Below are 20,527 nucleotides of genomic sequence, written 5' to 3' on the forward strand. Positions count from 1 at the left end.
AACAAACAGAAAATGTTAAATGCATCCTAAGGGCTTTTGAAGACTCAAGAAGAAATAGCCCTCACCCCATTAAACTCTATTAACAGCATGTTTTTCCAACTCCTGACCCTTCCCAGGAGTGGTCAGCCTCAACTTCGGGGTCAAGAGATTTGCTGTGGGCACTTGCTTGAGACTTTTATGGGAACTAAGTGTTCTGTATGAGGCCAAGTGTTCAGCTCTGATGGAGGAAATTGTTTTGCTCCCTAAATGACTAGCTCTTCGCCTCTCAAAAACGCCTGTCAGCTGTGCTGCTGAGTATCCACAACGGATCATCTGCTGCTTCAGGTGCTGCTCAGAGGCTTCCTTCCCAGAGGCTGTGCAACAGGAGTGGGGGCGGAGGGATTGAAGCCCAGCGTCCAAAGTGAAGCACTTAAAATTGCTTAAACTGCTATGGGATTCTGTTGAAACAAAAAGATGAATTCTTCAACTGAACTACTGAAAAAGGTATCAAGAAACTAAGTAACATTTAACTTTCAATGATGAACTGAAAATAAAAAAGCAAATCTCAGCTCACTGGGGAGCTTTGCTCTTCCAGAATGATTCCAAGTTCAGTTAGGGATATTTTAGTAATATTCATGTTTTGGCAAAATTTATGGGCTGAGAATCATTTCCTGAAAATGAGACATTCGTACAGTCGCTGCCAGCACTGGAGTGTGTTTCACTTCGTCAAGCAAAACTCCTCAAGATCAAAAATTTAAAAGACACTATCTTGGGAGCTGTTGAAGGACTTTACTACTCCTCTGGCTTCCACCATGGGAGCCACACTGCAACAGGAGATCCCAGCTGGGTAGCACCACTAACCAGCTACAGACGTGACCTGTCATTTAAGCTCTCTGTTCCACTAATGTCCCCACAAAGCTCTGATGAAGAACCCCTCTGCAGTGAGCCCATGTATACAGTGTAGCTATGAAGCAAGTCTTCTGATCAGTCTGGGTATTTCAGGGGACCACAGTGCAGAACATGTGAAATCTGAGTGATCTTACAAAATCTAGGGCATAGAGTACTGTTCCTCCCTTCTACTGATTTAGAATCTGTGTTGACATGGGTGAAGAGGAGGGCAAAGGAATAATAATTCTTGAACATGTAATCAACATAGTTACAAACTGATATTCTCAACCAACTATATATTTTTCACTATCATCAATTTTCAAATCTTTCCAAGATTCTGAGTTCTCTGCAGGAGACATGAAGAAGGCCCCACTGACTAGCTTTTAAAGGGGCTCATTTTTGCCAGTTTATGAAACAGCACTAAACCGGAATTGAAGCCAAAGAGGTAGACGTGTGTGTGTGTGTGTGTGTGTGTGTGTGTGTGTGTGTATTTATATTCCTGTTTGTGTTTGTACTTGTGCTTGTGCTGAGAGAGAACAGAGCCAGAATCAACAGAATCAAAATCAAGAAATTTCTCACATCCTTATTAAGTATCTTAAGACAGTAATTTATTCCACTGGTGATTACTGACTTATTTGGAAGGTATTCTTGTACAGGCCAGGCCTTATCATAGCAGTAATCCTGACATTTCCCTGAAGACATCTTAGAAGCAGCAAGTTTTATTGTTTTCTCCTGCTAACAGTCCATATCCAAATTCCTAACTGGCCCTTTGCTTCTTCTGATACAAGAATACATACAAACGTCCTCCAGATACTGCCAACATTAGAGCGTTTGGTCTCCAAATACCTATGCTATGCATCTCATTTCCATCTACCTTAAAAATGAACAAAAACTGGTGAGTAAAGCAGTGAACTTTAAACTCCTGTACTTTTTCCTTTCCTATCCTTGGGACTTTGTCCTCTACCTTAAAAGTGGCTCATTTCCCCCCTGTCAACTGGCAGCCGAGAATACTGGATGTGATTTGAAGAAGTAGCATCACATTGTAGAAATGTTGTATTTAAGTGATGACAGCACACGCGACTGCAAATATTCATTCTCCAGACTGCAGTGCCATTTTAGGGCAAAGAGAGAGTTTAGATGTGGTTTTTACGCTATTTTCAAATTTCATGTGTTGTAAATAAAAGGCAAAGCTTTCCATTTTCCATTTTTGCAAGCTTATGAGGATTATGGAGCACTTTCTCTACCCTATGACTTAACATGACTTTGAAAATTGTCTTTTGATTCCAACAAGATTTTAATATTGGAAGCCTTCAACAATTCTAAAACAAAACAGTAAAATTAGCTCATTAACAGGATTCCTTTGAGGCATGGTGTGGTACATTTCTAGCACGTAGTTTTGCAAAGATGCGGAAAGTGATTGATCCACACAAATACAGCAAGTTCAGGCCTTCGTGCACCCTTGCCTTCTCACCAAATGTGAGCTTCCTCCCTGCTGAAACGTTACACCCTGGTGTGTTTAGAAGCTGGCTGTTCTGCCCTGCCTTCCCCTCCCTCCCCCTCACAGCCCTAACTCCTCTCTTCCATAGGAATTAAGCTGCAGCATAGTGAAAGGAAATGATTTCATCTGGGTGGGGAAAGGAAAAGATACAACTTTTGTCCCAAATACTGTAAGTCAAATATGCTGCCTAAGAAAAACAGCTGCCTGGCCAAAGGCTGAGCCTCACTTGAGTGGCAAGGCCATGTCCCAAAGGCCTTGCTAAGGGACGGAGCAACACAGAGTGCAGAAGGGGAGAGATGCCATTGAGACTGACATCCTGATTATGTGTCCTAATTATCTCTATCCTAAAGTTCCTTCCCTTTTCCTTGTAGCAGGAGCGCGTCTGCTCAGAGGGCTAGAGTGCTACTGTGGCTGTCATACTTATCTAACCAACTGTGAAGTGAGGGAAAAACATCACTAACCTTTCCTACTGTGGATTCTGCAAAATGTCTGTTTCGTAGAATCTTGTATGATCTGCTAATTCTGAAAAATAATCTACAACTATTTTTTTAAAGACTTTTTAAAAACTCGGTTTTAAGATACCATTCAAAAACCAGAAAGAGCACAAGTCATCCTCAGAGGGGAAAAATGTGGCAAGACATGTGCCAATTCAACCTACTCTTACTTATTATATCATCACCTCCAACATGATTCACAGAGAGGATGTGCAAAGCTCACCGAAATGGGCTGGGTCAGGGCCACAATACATGCAGAGTAGATGCTGGCGGACTTCTACGTAGTAGGGTGAATGGAGCCAACCTCTGGGCTTGGCAAGTCAACCTCCTAGAAAGCTCAGATTTGAAGATAAATGGGAAATTGCTGCTTCACATCATCATGTCTTTCTCTCACTTTTTTCAGCAAGTCACACTTGTACGCCTACCTTGGTTCTTTTTCAGGGCGAAGGAGAATAGCTGTCTTACAAATCAAACCACGGAGACCTCAGCTGCTAATTTACTGAAGTTTCTTTCAATACCTTCCATGGACCTTCAGATACAAAGCATTGGATTAATCCCATTTCATAACACGCCCATTATTGGCACATGTATGTTCTACTTTTATTTACCTAGATAGCTATTTAAGTGCATATGACAAATAATTTACTAGGTACTTATCATGCTACCCATACCTCAAAGGAGCTGAAACTTTGGAAAAGCCTACATTTATCCATATAATTCTACTTCATTCCCTATTTACCTCACCATCCAAAAGTAACATCACCCTGAATCAAGTATTAATCACTTCACTGTCTGCTTTCTTTTTAAAAATTCTCTTTTTATATTTATGCACATTCTAAAATATAATTTTTAGTCTACTTATTCTTAACTATAGAAAAATAAGACCGTACTATATATATTGTTTTTAAAGCTTCATGTTCTAGCTTAATATTATATAGCTCAAATTAATCCATTTACTTAGACTATAATCATCCTCTGTCTAAATATTAGTTTTTCACCATCTCCCACTAGTGGAGAATTTGGACTGTTTTTGTGTTTTCCTTGTGGTGAGCAACACATTCTTTTGCATATGCCTGCTGGGCAGGGCAGGAATGTCCTTTGCGAATATTGGAATAGCTAGTACACAGGACATACTATATGGATATGAACTTCACAATATAATGTTGATTATTCTCAGGCAAGTGTGATTCCTCATTTAAACTCAAATCCTACCCTACAAGAAAACAGCTCCTCTAGAGACTCATGGTGTCTGGTGTAAATTTGACTAAGAGAAAGCATTAGATGAGCCCTGGATCCCAGATCACTAAGAGCTTTTCTAATTCTGGTGGAAGGGCTCAAAGGTAATATTAGAACTATGATGAAAAATATTTACATTTTGTAGTATATATTTTATGACCATATAAGTCACTCAGCAAAGTAAAGCCTTTTCTGTAGAGTGCTGGCTTGGGGATTCTCAAATTATTCTATATCTTTATGAATCTTCAAATTAAAAGTTTCTCCAACTATTGTTTTGGCAAATCCTTGAATTGGAAGAGTGGTATGGAGGACAATAATGTATCTAGCATAATCCTGGTGTCTGAAGAGGACAACTGATTGTGTTATACTGTTTGCATATACTGCCTTACAGACATACATGGTTACTCTACAAATAAAAATTATAGCCACACCCCCCTTGACAGTACAATAGAGATCTGTTTTCATTTTTAAGAAAGGATCCAAATGCTGTACTTTCTAATCCCTGAATTTAGTTACATTTTGTCTTTTATTCTTCCTGTTAAATTGTTAGGTACCTCTTCACATTCTCTTGTAATTGTGCCCATTTTCCCCTTTGAAATCCTTTTCTGATCTAGTATAGGTTTAGACCTGCTGCCTGGACTTGACACAATCATGTATAATAGAAAAGCAAATGGGCTCTAGAAGTTGGTCTGAAGAGGCTCTTTTCCAGTAAAGTGAATTTCATGGATTCCTAATGTAACTTTTAAGGGTTAAAGGTCTCTTTTGCTGGTTTCCTGGTTCTCAGTTGTGCTTTGAGTGAGATAGTTTATTTACTAATGGGCCACATTCCAAATACAACTGTGGTTCAGCAAAGGATTTAGACCACGGTTCAGGATCTGTTCAGTTTTGATACTTGATTGCTAACTGACTGAACAGTGTAAACCATCCTTTAGGTCTCTGAGTTTACACAGCTACAGTGAAAAAAACCACTCTCTCCAGGCATAGAAAGACAGGTCATTACTATGTGCCTTAATCTTCTGCTGGCAGGCTTAATTACCATGAAGCATTATCCTAATGAATTCAGATTACCTTGGAGCATGTTGACCTCTACTTAGAAATCTCTAAAAAAGTCCTAGCTTCTGAAACTTTCCTTAGGCGAAAGGCTAAGAATTTGAAATTTCCTAACAAGCATTCCATCTCCTACAATAATATCATACCTGGACATAAGCCAGATATATTGTAGATGAAGAGAAAAAATCCAAAACTCTGAATATCTAAAAATCTTCTAACTTTTCATTAATCTGTTACATAAAAACAATGTTGTACTAAAATGTATAAAATGAAGAAAAAAGACAAAAGGAACAGTATATGGATTCTTCTAATAAACTTTGACTAAAATTTACCAAAGAAGATGATGGCAAATATCTACTTCCTTCAAGAAATGCAGGATGTTTTTCTATTTTGAATCTAGCATAGTCCCGAATCTTGCTTCAGGCAGTGGGGCAGGCCTGAACCTGCATATCCAGAGGCTGTACTTGCCCTCCCATATCCAAGCGTGCTGTCTTGCTCTTTGAATTCAGCTACCTCAAGTGAAACACCCAGACTAGCCTGCTGGATAAACATCAGCCTTCTGGGGAGAAAAAAGCTGCCCCAGTCAACAGCTAGTATATTCCCCAAATTAGAGCCCCTAGTCACCCGAGTATGACTTCAGACACGTGCTAGAGACGTACTAACTCGAAGTACCATCCAGATGGCCCAGCCTAAACTGCTGACCCCAGAATTGTGAGATAAGTAAATGTAATTGCTTTAGGCCTAAAGATTTGGGTGGTTTGTGACTTCATCATAGACAGCTGGTACATTCAACATCCATTTCCTCTCCTTTCTTGCTGGTGCAGAGCAAATTAGCTCAAATGATTCAGAAGATAGTGACCTAATCCCCTCCTCTAAAACTAAGCTTAATTAATCTAAGTCATTAATCTACTGTAGTGTCTTGTCATTTATGACCTTTTGCTTAAGCTCTGCTATCTCCAAGTTGTAAGTGATCTGCTGCTGTTAGTTGGTAAGAAATGAGTATGTGGTGCAATACACGCAGTGAAATCTGAGGGGGGATCTGCTAAGGGACACAGCCTCCTCTTGGTCTAGATACTGTCAAGTCTGACTGTGAGACCTGGAGCTGCTGTAACTATTTTGCCCCCAGCCTAATAATAAAACAATGTAGAGGAAAGATGAACCAAGCTCAGAAAAGGAAAGCCAGAGCTCTCACATGCTGTACCTGTGAGCTTCTGGACCCGTTTTTATAGGAGAACCTAAGTTTCCTATTATCTGTGCAAGTGTGAGTAGAAGTTTTGTTCTTTAAATTCTAAGGGATACTATTGTCTTTCTTGAGAGTGACTCCTTATACAGCAGGACATGCCAAGTTGTTTCTAGAAATGTGTCACTTGCAAAATTTATTTGCACATATATTACAGCTACTGCACACAATGTATGTCTTTTTGTTTTTTAGAGAAATACATCTAAATGAAATATTTACTTTCCATACATTTTGACCTTATATTCTGGAAATAGTCTTGGAAATGAAAGGAAGCACAGAATAATGCTGTAGTACCAGTGAAAACTGTTCCTAGGGCTAAGTTTACAGCTACATGCAGGCTAGTGTAGGTAAAAGTAAACTCAGTTCTAAGACTTAAAAGAAAGTATAGTGTATTGGTTTGTAGTTAGTTTTATAGAGAAGTCAAATTTGTCAGTGCACTGAAGTAATCTTGGAGCACAGGTTTTTCACTTGCTGGAATACAGATATAGTAGCATCTAATGGAAATTAACACATATATCACTTAAAAGATAACTCTTTTCTAACCCAAGCAGGACCAAATTAGAGCCAAAGTGAGATGTCTTATGATGTCTTAAAAGAATTTTGAGCCATGGTGATACTTAGTATGAAACTGTTTTAACACATTTTTAAAATGCTTGTGCATCTGTGATTATTTTCTCATTAGTTGTGAAACTTCTATAAACGGCAAAAATATGTACTTTTTGGAATCAGAGATAATGTCAGGCAATCTGACCATCCTTTCTGCATGGCTCTCACCAGAACTGGCCCTCTCTGATTGCTCACTTCTGAATGAATTCAGTTAAATGACACATCATATACTTTCATTAAGAGTGGCCTTTTTAAAAGCCAGGCGTGGTGGTGCACTCTTGTAATCCCAGCACTTGAGAGGCTGAGGCAGGAGGATTGCTGCAAATTTGAGGCCCACCTGGGCTATATAGTTAGTTCAGCCTGAACTATACAGCAAGACCCTGTCTCAAAAAAACCAAAAAAAAAAAAAAAAGTGACATTTTTCTATGCTTTCTAAAATATATTTCTTTTCTTTCTGAGAAACGTCAACTTCTTGTGTAAACTATTCTTAGGTCTAATAAGTACAGAATATGTAGAAATTTCACTTTGAAGGATTCTCAGTGCAAAGCTCTAAGAAGTGCTCCTTTCTTTTAAACTTTCTTCAGCCCATTATTCTGCAAGATGCTGGTTTGTGAAAGGCTGTGTGAGTACAATCTGTTGATTTAGAAATGAATTCGATGTGAGAAATATTTGTTGAATGGGACGTTGAGTTGTTAAAGCAACTTGCAGAATAACATACATAAAATGATTCATACTTGTTATATATAAACTATATAGTAAGTATATTTATATTATATGTTTTATAATATTTATTTGCCATGGAATGGTACCTAGAAAATTGAAGTAATTCTCCTTGGAGAGTAAGATTGAATGGGACTTAGAGGAAAAGAAGTAAATACATTCACTTTATTTTAGTTATTTCTGTACCACCAAATTTTAACAAGTATGACATTTTCATATTTTAATATGTCAATAAAAGATAAAAATATGATTTTTAAGAGACAGAAAAGAAACAAGTACAGTTGGATGGGTGAGCCTTAGCAAGGGTCAGGCTCCCTCTGCCAGCAAGACAGTAGTGAATGATAGGTTTTAGAAAGGAGGAAAAACAAGGAAACCAAGCGTGTATCTCAATAACGCAGAAGCCAGTGTCACCTCTGAGACGAAGGACAGCAGAGAAGGACTGGCATCTGAGGAAGTCCGAGAAGGTCCAAAACACAGACTCAGCTGTGGAGCTGGAGCGCTCTGGAGGCCATTCTGCCCAGCCGCTCGCTTTACACACTGTAATGTTAAAGAACTTAAAGAACAGAATTTGTGTTCTTGTCCTGCCCAAAGCCACTGGGCAGGACAATAGCATCTAAAAATATGCAAAAACCATTCAACGCAGATGAATGAATCCATTACCAGGCATTTGTGAGGACCATTTGAAGGTTAAAACCAAGGACCTGGGGTACACAGAACCCATACTAGTCTGAGACATTCTATGGCAATGCCTGACAGCCTCTGCACCAGAGCAGAAGTGAGGCAGTGTGGGAGGAGAATGAACGAGAACACAGTGATGAGTCCTGGGAGGTAACAATTATTTTATACCAATAAACAATAGAATGAGAATCTGGACTTCTTGGTTAATGAGAAAAATTCAGAGTGTAGGAAAAGAGCAACAAAATGAGAGGCTGGCTCTCACATTGCCGATTAAGCAGACTTGCCTCACACTGATTGATGGACACAAATAAGCAATAAGCCATTGGATTGCTCCACTTTCTTGCAAAGCATCATGGCTACACTAATTTCACAAACTGGCGACTGGATAGAGGTGTTGTTCCAGTAGTAAACCCAGTACTCACTGGTATAATAAAACACGAATTCAAAAGGTCTGGTGGTTTCCAGACTTCTTGGAATGGATTCTGACCTACCACTCTGAAGAGGCTGAGCTAGCCACCCATCCCTTCATGGAGACTGTAGCAGATCAGAGCTAAATATACTGGAAGTTGTTTCTAGAATACAGCCTCAGTCCCCTAATCCACCTCATTCCAGCAGCCTGTTGGACATACTTTTGGTCTTGTGCCTTCTGCCCAGGTTGGCTTTTCCAGGCTGTGACATCCAGCCACACTGCAGTAGTGGAATGGCCAGGGTGGTACATGGACTGCAGCATATGGAATTGTCCACCATTCCAAGAAAAGATCACAGCAACTGTTTAAATTATTAAAAGTGGTTGGAGTGAGGAGACAGAAGGCAGAGACAATGTTCTTCTCATCTCAGTATGACTGTTTTGTGTTTTGCAGCTCCTAGATTTGAGTTTTGTTTCTTTTTATATTTCATTGTATTTATATGATTTGTCCTCACGACTATGTCACATATAGACTAGAAGAGTTTGCTTGTGCCCTACTTTGGCCATATGTGCTACTTGAAACTGCTTAATGGTCTGGGTTTCATAGCTGCCTGTAGGGTTAAGTAAGAGCATTTTCTATGAAAGATTGAATTCTAATTAGTAAGTAGTAGATTACATAGAATCTGTGAGTGAACATGAGCTCCACATCTAGAATTATGTATACACTGATCCTCCACATTCTCCAGCATCTTCTGTCCCAGCAGGTGCTCTTCATCTACACAGTTCAAACAGGTGTGAGTCTGCTGTGGGCCTTGGGCTTGGGAACCTTGCTGTGTTTTATTCTCCTTTAGTATTTTGCTGCTTGTATATTCAGACTTTCAAAATAGCAAGAATAAGACAACTTACAGCTAGGAAAGATACCGCCTAAGGCAAGGAAGTTCAGCTTCACTGAAATACTGTAACTCAGTGTCTTAAATCAGCTTTGCAGGTGAACTAGGTGGCTGAAACAACCGCACCGTTCTGACAGTGGGGTCATAACTGCCTATCACAGTGTCCTGTGTTGTTTGCCTGGTCTTTTCCCATCTCCTGCACTACATGATTTGATGGCTTATTGTTCTAAGAACCACATGCTTTAGGGCCAGTAAAAGGCTGTATAACAGAGGGGTGAAACAGGGACAGGAAACACTTGAAAATTCTTTTCCTTTTGTGGTTTCAGGCAACATTATTTCCTTTCTGACTTACAGCTCGGAATCTGGCAGACTTTAAAGCTATAACTCACGTTTCTCTTCCTTTTGTTACATTTGATTTGTTGCATGCACAGTCCACAGGCTTTTCTCGGTCAACTAAAATATAGTTTTATCACAAATTACCAGACCCTGGGCTTGATTATTCCAGTGCTCTGTGTATTGGTTTCTAAACCATCCACTGCTCCTGGTATGGGCAGAATAGCCAGCATCTATGAATAGTTCCTTTCCTAGAAAATCATAGCTTTAAAGCTGATGAGACTCCAGGCCTGTTTTGTCTCAAGGTTGTTAGACAGGAGGAAGAAGGTGAGGGGGCTCAAGAGACTAATTCAAAGCTATAACTAGGGAAAAGCAGCTCTGGGATGAGAATACCAGGCTTCCAGCCCCAGCTCCTGTGCTCTGTCCCAACTCTTCATGGAGCTATTCATCGTCACACATCTTAACTGGAGGTTAAAACTCACACTAGCAGCCAGATGTGGTGATGCATGCCTGAAACCCCAAGAAAATCACAAGTTCTAGCCCAGCCTGGGAAACTTAGCAATTTAGCAGGACCATCTCAAAATAAATTTTCATAAAGGGGGCTGGGAATATAACTATTGTTCTGTGTGACTGGTCCCCGATTTAACCCTTATGGCTGCCAAAAAAGAAAAAGGCTATTCAGCTGGATTCAGCACACAAATGCCACAGAACCATGTTTAGTAGTTGGCCAAAAGAATCCTTCTTTCAGTGTCCTTGGTGCATGAACATATTCGCCTGAAAGATCTTCTGGCAAGCCCTATCCCTAAATTTTTCTCAAAACCTTAGTTAAGAAAGATAAAAATACAAACAAGTTTTCATATTTATTCAGTTATTTACAGAAGAAACAGGGCTCCTTCCACTCATATGCTCCTGCTCCCCTCCTATCTCACCGATTTCTTGTCCATGGTATTTTTGTTTTCTAATAAAAATTCATTAAAGAATGGTAACACCTGAACTGTTTAACAAAATCTGGTGGGCAGGAATCCTAAACACTGCCCTCTGTATCCATGTTGCTCTTTACAATTTGGATTGTAAAGTTTAAAAGATCAAAGGCTTCGGGAGCCAGGAAGAAGGAGAAGAAATCACAGGAGGCTGAGACTAGAATATCAGCCACTAGGTCATGTTCTGTCCCTGATGATTTTGTCTCTCTCAGCTTCAAGTTACATACTGATGTTCACTTCACACAGCTGTCCGGGGTGTTATCTGGGATTCTGCATACTCAAGATGATTAAAAACAAATTAGAGCCAATGTCAAATACCATAATTCTAAAAACCTTTTGTGAATTAAATTCTAAATCTGAGTGCCTGTAAACACCAGCCAGGAAACAGTCCCTAAAATATGTTCCAGCCTCTGCAAAAGTCTGTTTACTTCTAGGCACTTATTCCTAGGTAGTTTTACTATGTCTACAAATGGAAACTCAAATAAAGAACTGAGTCAGTTACAGACAAGATTCATAATAAAATTAGATTGAAAGAACCAAGTAATTAAAGCAGAGTAATTAGTCATGGATTACCTGGATAGTGCTAAGAATTAAGATAGGACCCAGAAGCAAGAGTTAGATGTGGTCTTAGGCCCCTCATGAGACCACACCCATTTGATATTTTGATTGGCAGCCTCCATGAGAAATGTCAACAAATATTAAATAACAAATATTAAATATCATATTGATAATAAAACCTTTGTATTTTTATGTTATGGATTCTAAACATTAAAGTGACTGTAAAAACTGAAAAATATGGTATTATGCTATAGAAAATAATAAATCCTATTAAATTTTTAAATCAACATCTCTATCTTCTAGTTTTTCTGAAAACACATGAGGTGTTAATATTACCAGTAAGAATAATAGCACCTAAAGTTTGCTGAACGCTTACTATGTGCCAGGCATTATTCTGGGCAATTTATCCATATGGTCTTACTTAATTCTCATAAAAAACCTCTGAGGCAGGCACACTTTACTTTTTCGAAAGCTTAATCCATGCCAAACTTTAGTAAAACTCTAAAGCCTTTTTACTAAATGTGTAATAGCTGAAGCTTCAAGAATAAACAATTCCCCAAATCACATGGCTGATAAATACAGGAATTAAGAGCTATAAATACAGACTATCTGACCCATAAACTGGACTTTTTATAATTACATCTAGTTTCTCTTTTAATAACTGTCCACAGACTGACAAAATTATGGAAATCTATTCTTTCTTTTTTTTCTTCCTTTTAACTTTCTTTTTTTCTATTTTAAAGAGAAAAGAACAAAAACAAAATAACAAAAACAAAGACATAAACAAAACAACATAAAAATAATAAACACAATACAGAATTTCAAATCAAGGTGATAGGAAATTAACAATGATTGTTGTATTACATATTGTTATCTTCAAAGTGGTTACTCAGGTAACCAGATCTAGGCATGTAAGATTGATCAAACAATTAAACATTAACTGTTCATTTCAATAAACCAATACAAATTAATAATATATTTACTTTAGCTATCTTGTGTATATATATACATTTTTTCCCTTCCTTCTTTCTTTCTTTTCTCTTTTCCCTCATCCCAGTTGTTCTTTCCTTTTGAGGAGTTTCTTTCCCTTTCACAATATCTATTGTACCTTTCAGATTTTATTCACTCTTGCAGGTTCTTACACTAGGGAACCACTATGATGTTTACACATGTGAGTCTGATTTATTTCACTTATGAGTATGGTCTCTAGTTGTATCCATTTACCTGTAAAAGCCTCTAGTTATCTTTCATTGTCCTCCAGATAGCTAGTATCACTATTCAGCAAACCATTTCCTTCACTGAGTGACTCATTACAAGCTCTATCAACGTCACATTTCTTAAATTCCTACCGTTCTTATATCTATTGGTATCCTTTGTGTTGTCAGGAACAAAAAAAATCTAACCCAACTTGGCAATAAAGGCAAGTTCAGATTCTGCAGCTAAACAACTTTCAGGACCGGTTTTCTTCCTCTCATTCTACTTTGCCTTCTGTAGGATGTTTCTCCTCAGGTGATTTCCCTTGGAACTGTCAATAACTTCAAGGGCAACAAAGTCCATCTTCCTCGTACGAGATGGAAAAAGGCTCTCTATCTTTGGAAGCTCTCCCCTAAATTAAGAACTTTTCTTTGCAGAAGAACCTACTAGTCTCGCCTTACATGTGCTTCTTCCAGTGTTGGTCAGGTGATCATCCCTGAACCAGTAAGTGTGCTCCTTGATGGGTTGGGATTTCACTGATTACATGACATCTAATCAAAATGGCCTGTGCCACAGCAGTGAGACACTAGCATGGAGACCACGTGCAGGAAGTGTGACTAATTCAAGAAAAACAAAAATTGTTACTAGAAGTGTTCCGCTACATGCCCCCTCAAATTCTCATCAACATCACCAGAATCCCAGCCACATCAGTGTTAAAACAAGTCTAGAGTGCAATAGAGAAACTTGGTTGTATTTAAAGAGGAAAACCTGTGTTCCACAAGTAGCTTAACTAGCAAGAAATTGCATGGACTACAATTCCAAATAGCATCAAAATTATTCATTTCTTCATATGCTGTTTTTTAATTCTTTAAAAGAAAATGGCCTTGGGAGCTGATTAAATGAGAAAGATTATCTTTTTATTAAATAAGAAATATGCATTAAGCTTGAGATAAACATAAAGTCAGTGGTGAACTTGTGAGAAAATAAAAGAAGACAAAAAAGAAAAAAAAAAGCAAAAATAAGAGAGAAAGGAAAAGACAAAACTATTATTGGATTATTTGTAAGTAATCAAAATAAGCAAAATAGACCCATGGCCAATAATCATGAACTTCAGTCAAGAATGAATTCTGCAATAGATAGAATTATTATTGTTGTTTCCCAAAAGACACTGCCAGAGAAAACTTTCTGTCGGCTGAGAAATAAATTTGTTGTGGCTTGGTAAATTCTGGACAGAGTGTGTTGGTTGAGAAACATAAACATATACATTGCTTTCTTTCTTGCTGTATCCTCCCATTGAATGATTTTATTCAAGCTAAAATTCACCTCTTTTAAGGGAATTGGGATATCTGTATTTTATCTGGATTAATACAGACATGGGAAGTTCTGTTCAAAGCACAGGGACTATTCATAAGTATCATTCTGTCCTTATCATCTGAGGCCCAGATTTTATTGCAGCAATCCCCAGGCTGGTTCCCTTAGCCCAAGTCTCTCGCTATACCAGTGTGTCTGACACATCATTATCTGATGAGTCCTTCTTAATTCCCCTCTGATCTCCTCTGTCCAACTAATAAGCTATGAAACAATCAGATCACGTCTACCTAGTCATATTATCTCCCATTATTCACTCAAATCAACTTCACACACTGACCAACCAGTCAGCCAGCTGGCCTTTGCCTGAACACAAGGTGTTTTCGTACTCCCCGGCGTGTAACCATGCTGCTCCATTTGCCTGAAGTTACTTTCTCCATATGCCTTCCTCAGTCACCTTCCCATAGGAAGAACTCCTTTACCTGTGTGGAAAGCCAGCTCAAGTCTCTAACACTTTCTCTTCTCACTGACCTCAGAGAGATTCCTTCCTGCTGTAACCCACAAGAGCAACAGGTCTGTGTTCATTTAGTGCCCTAAATGCTAGAGACTGGGATTCACAACATAAATTTCCCTCACTGAGTTATAAGGGTGACCTACAGTGCTGTCTACAGTGCCTTGCAACATAACAGATCCCAGTGGTTTAAGAGTTTGCACATTATGCTTTGTATATTATGGGTATGCGATGCAAGCGTTTTATATTGAACATAGTGGCAAACACCTGCAATACATCTCGAGGCTGAAGCAGGAGTACTACAAATTCGAGCCCAGCCCAGGCAACTTAGTGAGAACTTGTCTCAAAATAAAAACATTTAAAAGGGGTTAAGAATGTAATTCAATGCTAGAGCACTTGCCTAGTATGTGCAAGGCCCTACATTCAATTCCCAGTACAGCAAGACTACAAAAACAAAAACTGCTTAAAAATGAACTCTTCTTATCTTCCTTCCCCTTAACTTTCTCTTTCTGTAGTCCTTCCCATTTTAATAATAGCAAACCCACCAGAGGCACTTAGGCCAAAAGTGTGTACCTCGCCCCTGAGTCATGTCTTATTCTTGTTCTTCATATTCAGAAAATTCTTCTGATTCTACATTCAGAATAAATCCAGGCTTTCACTGTTTCTCACGTCCAGCGCTAGCACTGTGAGCCAAGCCTCCATCCTATCTCAGGCGACAGCCCCCGTGTCGTCTCCCTGCAGTCTACCCTTCTGCTCTTCACATCGCTTTTCACTTCTCTGCATCAAACCTTCCTAATGCTTCCCAGCTCACTTAGGACCAAAAGCAAAGCCCTTACAGTCATCTCAATGGATTTGTGCAGCCGTCCCACACAGCTCCCTACTTTTATTTTTACCAGTGTTCTGCATGTTGTGACACAGAGTGAACACATTCAGCCTGAGTTTTGATGAATACACATATTGCATCTTAATAATGTTTACTCCCAGTAAACATTTCCCTGCTCCCTCCTTCACCAGGACCCCTCTCCATCTCTACAGTGTCTGCCTCTCTTGTTTCTTAATGTAGTTCTCTTATTTTGCTCTTTAAGTTATATATACTTTGGGTCTCTTACATTAGAGAAACCATACAATATTTAACCTTTTGTGGCTGACTTATTTTATCTAGTATTATAGTCTCAATTTCTATTCATTTTCCTACAATTGACTCAAATTTATCCTTCTTTATGCCTGAGTAGAGCTCTGTTGTGTACACATAATAATTGTTTTATCCATTTATCCCTTGATTTAGCTTTTGTGAGCTGGGCTGCTATAAACATGAGTACACATGTGTCACTATAATATGATGACTTCGGCTCTGTTGGCAAGACAACCACCAGAGGTAGAGCTGAGTCAAACAGAATTTCTGTTTCTACTTTTTTCAGAAATCTCCACACTGACTTCCAAAGTGATTATACCGATTTACATTCCCGCTAACAATATAGAAGGGTTCCTTTTTTCCCTACAACCTTGCCAGTATTTGCTACTTATTGAATCCTTGATTAGGCCATTCTCATCGACATAAAATGGAATCTCAGTGTTGTTTTGATTTGCATTTCTCTAATGGCCCAAGATGCTGAACAGTTTTTCAAGTATTTATTGGCAATTTGTATTTCTTTTTCTAAGAAGAATCTATTCATTTCAATTGCCCATTTTTAACTAGGTCTTTTATTTTGGGTAGTCTTTTATTTTTTAATGAGATCTTTTATTTTTGAGTTCTTTATATATTCTAGATATTAGTCCTCTGTCAGGAGTGGTGGGTAAAAATTGTTTCCCATTTTACTTTCAATTGTTCCCCATTTAATGTGATGTTGATTCTGGGTTTCTTGTAAATGGCTTTTTATCATTTTAAGGTAAAGTCGTACATCAGGTTTCACCAAGGTTTTTTTTTTTTTTTTAAAATCATGAAAGGATGTTGGATTTTGTAAATTTTGCAACTATTGAAAAAATCATGTGATTTTTATCCTTCTATTTATATGATGTATTACATTTATTGATTTATGCATGTTGCACTACCCTTGCATACCTCAGGTGAAGCCAACTTGATCATGATCTATGATCTTTTTAAAGGTTTATTGTTTTCCGTTTGCAAGTATCTTTTGAGGATTTTTGCATCTCCACTCATCAAGAAAATTGGTCTCTAGTTTTCTTTTTTGTTGTCCTTGTCTGGTTTTGGAATCAGAGTAACACTACCTTCAAGAAATGAGTATAGCAGTGTTCCTTCCCTTTCAGTGTCATGGAAAAGCACGAGAATTATTGGCATAATTCTTCCCTGAAGTTATTGTGAAATTCAGTGGTGAATCATTCAGTTCCTGGGCTTTTCTTATTTGTTAGGATTTTTATTGTTTCCTCTATTTCATTGCCTGTTATTGGGCTGTTTATATTTTCCTCTTTCAGCTTTGGTAATATGTGTGTGTCTAGGAATCTATCAATTTCTTCTGAATTCTCAAATTCATTAGCTTGCAGGATTTTGAAGCATTTGCTTATAATCCTCTCGATTTCAGTGGTGTTTCTTTGGATTTTGCCTTTTTATTTCTAATTGCATTGACAGAGGACTCTTCTTTCCTTCTTTTGGTAGGTTGGTTGAGGGTTTGTCAATCTGTCTATCCTCTCAGAGAACCAAATCTTCGATTCATTGGATCTTTTCATTTCAATTTCATTAACTTCTGCTTTGATCTTTATATATTGTTTGTGCCAATTTTGGATTCAGATTGCTCTTGTTTTCCAGGACTTTGAGAAGCATCCTCAGATTATTTATTTGGAATAGGTCTGTTTTTCCAATGTGTGGATTCAAAGCTATAAACTTCCCCCTTAGGCGTACTTTAATTGTATCCCATATGTGCTGGTATGTTGCATTATTGTTATTATTTGATTCTATGAAATTTTAATTTTTTTCCTTGATTTCTTCTGCAGTATATTGATTCTTCATGAATGAGTTATCTAATCTCTAAGTGCTGGCATAATTTCTGTGATCTGTTTTGCCACTGACTTCTAGTTTCATTGCAGTATGGTCTGATAATATGCATGAGATTATTTTAGTTTTTCATACTGACTTGGTGATGTTTTATGGCTGAAGGTGTGGTCTGTTTGGAGAAAGTATCATATGCTGCTGAGAAGAAAGTGCATTCCATTGTTGCTGGGTGAAACATTGCATATCTATTACGTCCACTAGTTTCAAGGTGTGGTTGAACTGACATTTCTTTGTTGACTTTTTTTGTCAAGTAGACCTATCTATTTGTGATAGTAGAGCATTGACGTCCTCCTGTGATTGTGCTGATGTTTATCTGATCCTTTATGTCAAGTATTATTTGTTTTAAGTAGTTGAGTGTGCATGTATTCAATGTATATAATTTAAATCATAATCTCCTCCTGTTGAATTGTTCTTTTCATGAGAATGCAGTGACCTTCTTTGTCTCTTCTGATGATTTATGGCTTGAAGTCCACTTTGTCTGAAAATTGGATAGCTGCTCATGCTTGCTTTCAGGCTTCTGTTGCATGGTATATCATTTTTCATCTTTTAATTTTCAGTTTACTTGTTTCTTTATGAATTAGACATGTCTCTTGTATGCAATATAGAATTGTATGCATATAGAATATGAATTTTGCTTCTGGATCTAATTTGCCAGTCTGTATCTTTTGAATGGCTAATTAAAACCATTTAACTGAAAATTATTATGAAAGGTATTGACTGATTCCTGTCATTGCATTATTTTTCTGTTGCTTATTCCTTTATTTTTTCTTTTTGATTTTTTTTATTTATTTATTTATTTTTTTTTTTTGCTTTATTCTTCCCTTTTGCTTAACACAACTTGTGTGGTGTGTTCATTCCTTTAGGTGCTGCAATCCCTTACCTTTCTGGCTTGATCTCCAACTACTCTTCTCTATCATTTCATTCTTCCCTCTTCCTCAAAGGCAAGCATCCTGTTCTTTTCCATTGCCTAACTTATTCTTTCTCTCTAATCACTTTTCACACTGCTATCTGCCTGGCTTGCCCCTTGTCACCTTCTAACCGCTGCCCCAATCTTATCAATAAGGCCTCTCTGACAGCCCAATTTGAAAGATCTTCACCCTTCCATACTCGCATCCTTTTCCTCTTCACCCTGCTTTATTCTACTCCAAAGCACCTACCATTTGACAGGTTGCATATTTCTCTAATATGATTGTTTATTCTATACCACTTTCTACTCATCAATTATAATATAAATTAGAATTGTTTCAATTGTAACATAAATTCCTTGAAGACAAGAATTTCTGTCTAATTTCTTTTTTGCTGTATAGCATGCAAAGTAAAAATTTGAAAACTGCTGTGGATAGATGGTGAATAATCAGTCTTATTTAGAGTGTTAAATAATTAGGAATAAAGGGTAGCGTGTTAAATAATTAGGAATAAAGGGTAGCGTGAACAATGGCGTGAAAGCCTGTCTTTTGAAGACCTGATCTGTACTTTTGCCCATCTAAAACAAGATCCGTTTATCACTTGCAGGAAAAATAACAGCTGTACTTGATTCCATACTGAAGCACTATGAAAATTTGAGACATTATTATAATTTTGCCCTCCATACTTCTGAAATTTTTCTCTAAAATCAGTAAATTTTTTTTTAAAGTTAGCATGCCTTTCATGCATTTTCTAGAGCTGAGTTAGGAAGCTTTTTAGTCAAGTGTTACATGCTGGTCCCTAGCTGTTCACATAACACAGATTAGACATTAAGCCTCCTCCATGTACACCCACAGTAACAGCAATCTTTCTCTCAATGGACAGTCTCTTTGTGACACTGGGAGTGAGCTGGGTTAGATACACAAAAAATCAGCTTATCAAGCCTCTTCTTTGTTGCCCAATTCCTCTTAATTGCATCATTTCGTTATCAAGTCTCATGAGATGCTATTGTATACTGATCTCATCACTAGCTAATTGATGTTGACAGCTCCTAGTCTCTATTGAATACATTACCAGGAGCATCGATCACTGTCTTTTAACACTGACAAAACAATTACCCTACCTGACCAGAAGGGATGGTCACAGCACAGACAGGTCAGTAATCCTCGGCAGAATCATTCTCATGTCTGATTCATCCATGAGGCTGAACGCCGCGCATCAGGAAGACCTCATTGCTGCTATTCTGAAATGGTTTCTAAGTCAACTTGTTCAGGAGTGCAGTCCCTGCCCTCAGGGCTTATAGGGCTTGTGTGAGAAGAAGAACCTTCCCCATCCTCCAATTGGTCTGTCAATTTATCTTCCACTGGAAATCCTATCCTTACTAGAGGAGCCTCCCAAATTTAAACATGAAAATGGCTGCTCACATTATGGAGTTCTAGTGACATGGAGAAAATATCATGTACAACTTGATTTATTTTTGTAAAAAAATAGATTGATGATATTGACATACATAAAATATATGTACAGTGTACAACTGGGAATACGAAACACGAAAATAGATGAACTACATTAATACAGATGCAGCAAAAGTCTGAAAATTATTTCCACCAAAACATTTTTAGTGTTCATAGTTATTTCCCCAAAGTAGCATGATATCTGGTGACTGTTATTTCCTCCTTCATGATATTTGCACTTTCCAATTTTAGTATAACTATGTTATCTGGTACATTTAAAATTCTTTAAATGGGGGCTGGGGATTTAGCTCAGCGGCAAAGCGCCTGCCTGGCAAGCACAAGGTCGTGAGTTCGGTTCCCGGTACCGGAGAAAAACCAAAAAAAAAAAAAAAAAAAAAAAAATTCTTTAAATGGAAATATGACCATGTCATTTCTAGGCTTACGTTTCACCACTTAAAAAATATTTATCATAAAAGTGATAAATTCAAAGAAGCAAATACAAGCTACCCCCCACCGTGAGCACTCTAACTGATATTCAAGTGGCAGAAAAATAGGTGTCCCTTTCTCTACTAACAACCTTCTCCTCTCAAACTGAGA

At 38.0% G+C, this 20,527-nt stretch overlaps 1 protein-coding gene across 1 annotated transcript in view; it reads right to left on the reverse strand.

Moving 5' to 3' along the window:
- LOC102013536 overlaps positions 1-10,962 on the reverse strand; it is a 51,317-nt gene extending 40,355 nt beyond the window's left edge. Inside the window, exons 1-3 of the mRNA XM_013507356.1 lie at positions 10,948-10,962; positions 9,520-9,670; positions 8,123-8,248 (exon numbers count right to left, since the gene is read on the reverse strand). Coding sequence (XP_013362810.1) covers positions 8,123-8,248; positions 9,520-9,670; positions 10,948-10,962 — 292 coding nt within the window. The remainder of the gene's footprint in view (positions 1-8,122; positions 8,249-9,519; positions 9,671-10,947) is intronic.
- Between the last annotated feature and the right edge of the window lie 9,565 nt (positions 10,963-20,527).

This window comes from Chinchilla lanigera, unplaced genomic scaffold (assembly GCF_000276665.1).
Source record: "Chinchilla lanigera isolate Chin_1 unplaced genomic scaffold, ChiLan1.0 scaffold00125, whole genome shotgun sequence".
Taxonomy (NCBI): Eukaryota; Metazoa; Chordata; class Mammalia; order Rodentia; family Chinchillidae; genus Chinchilla; species Chinchilla lanigera.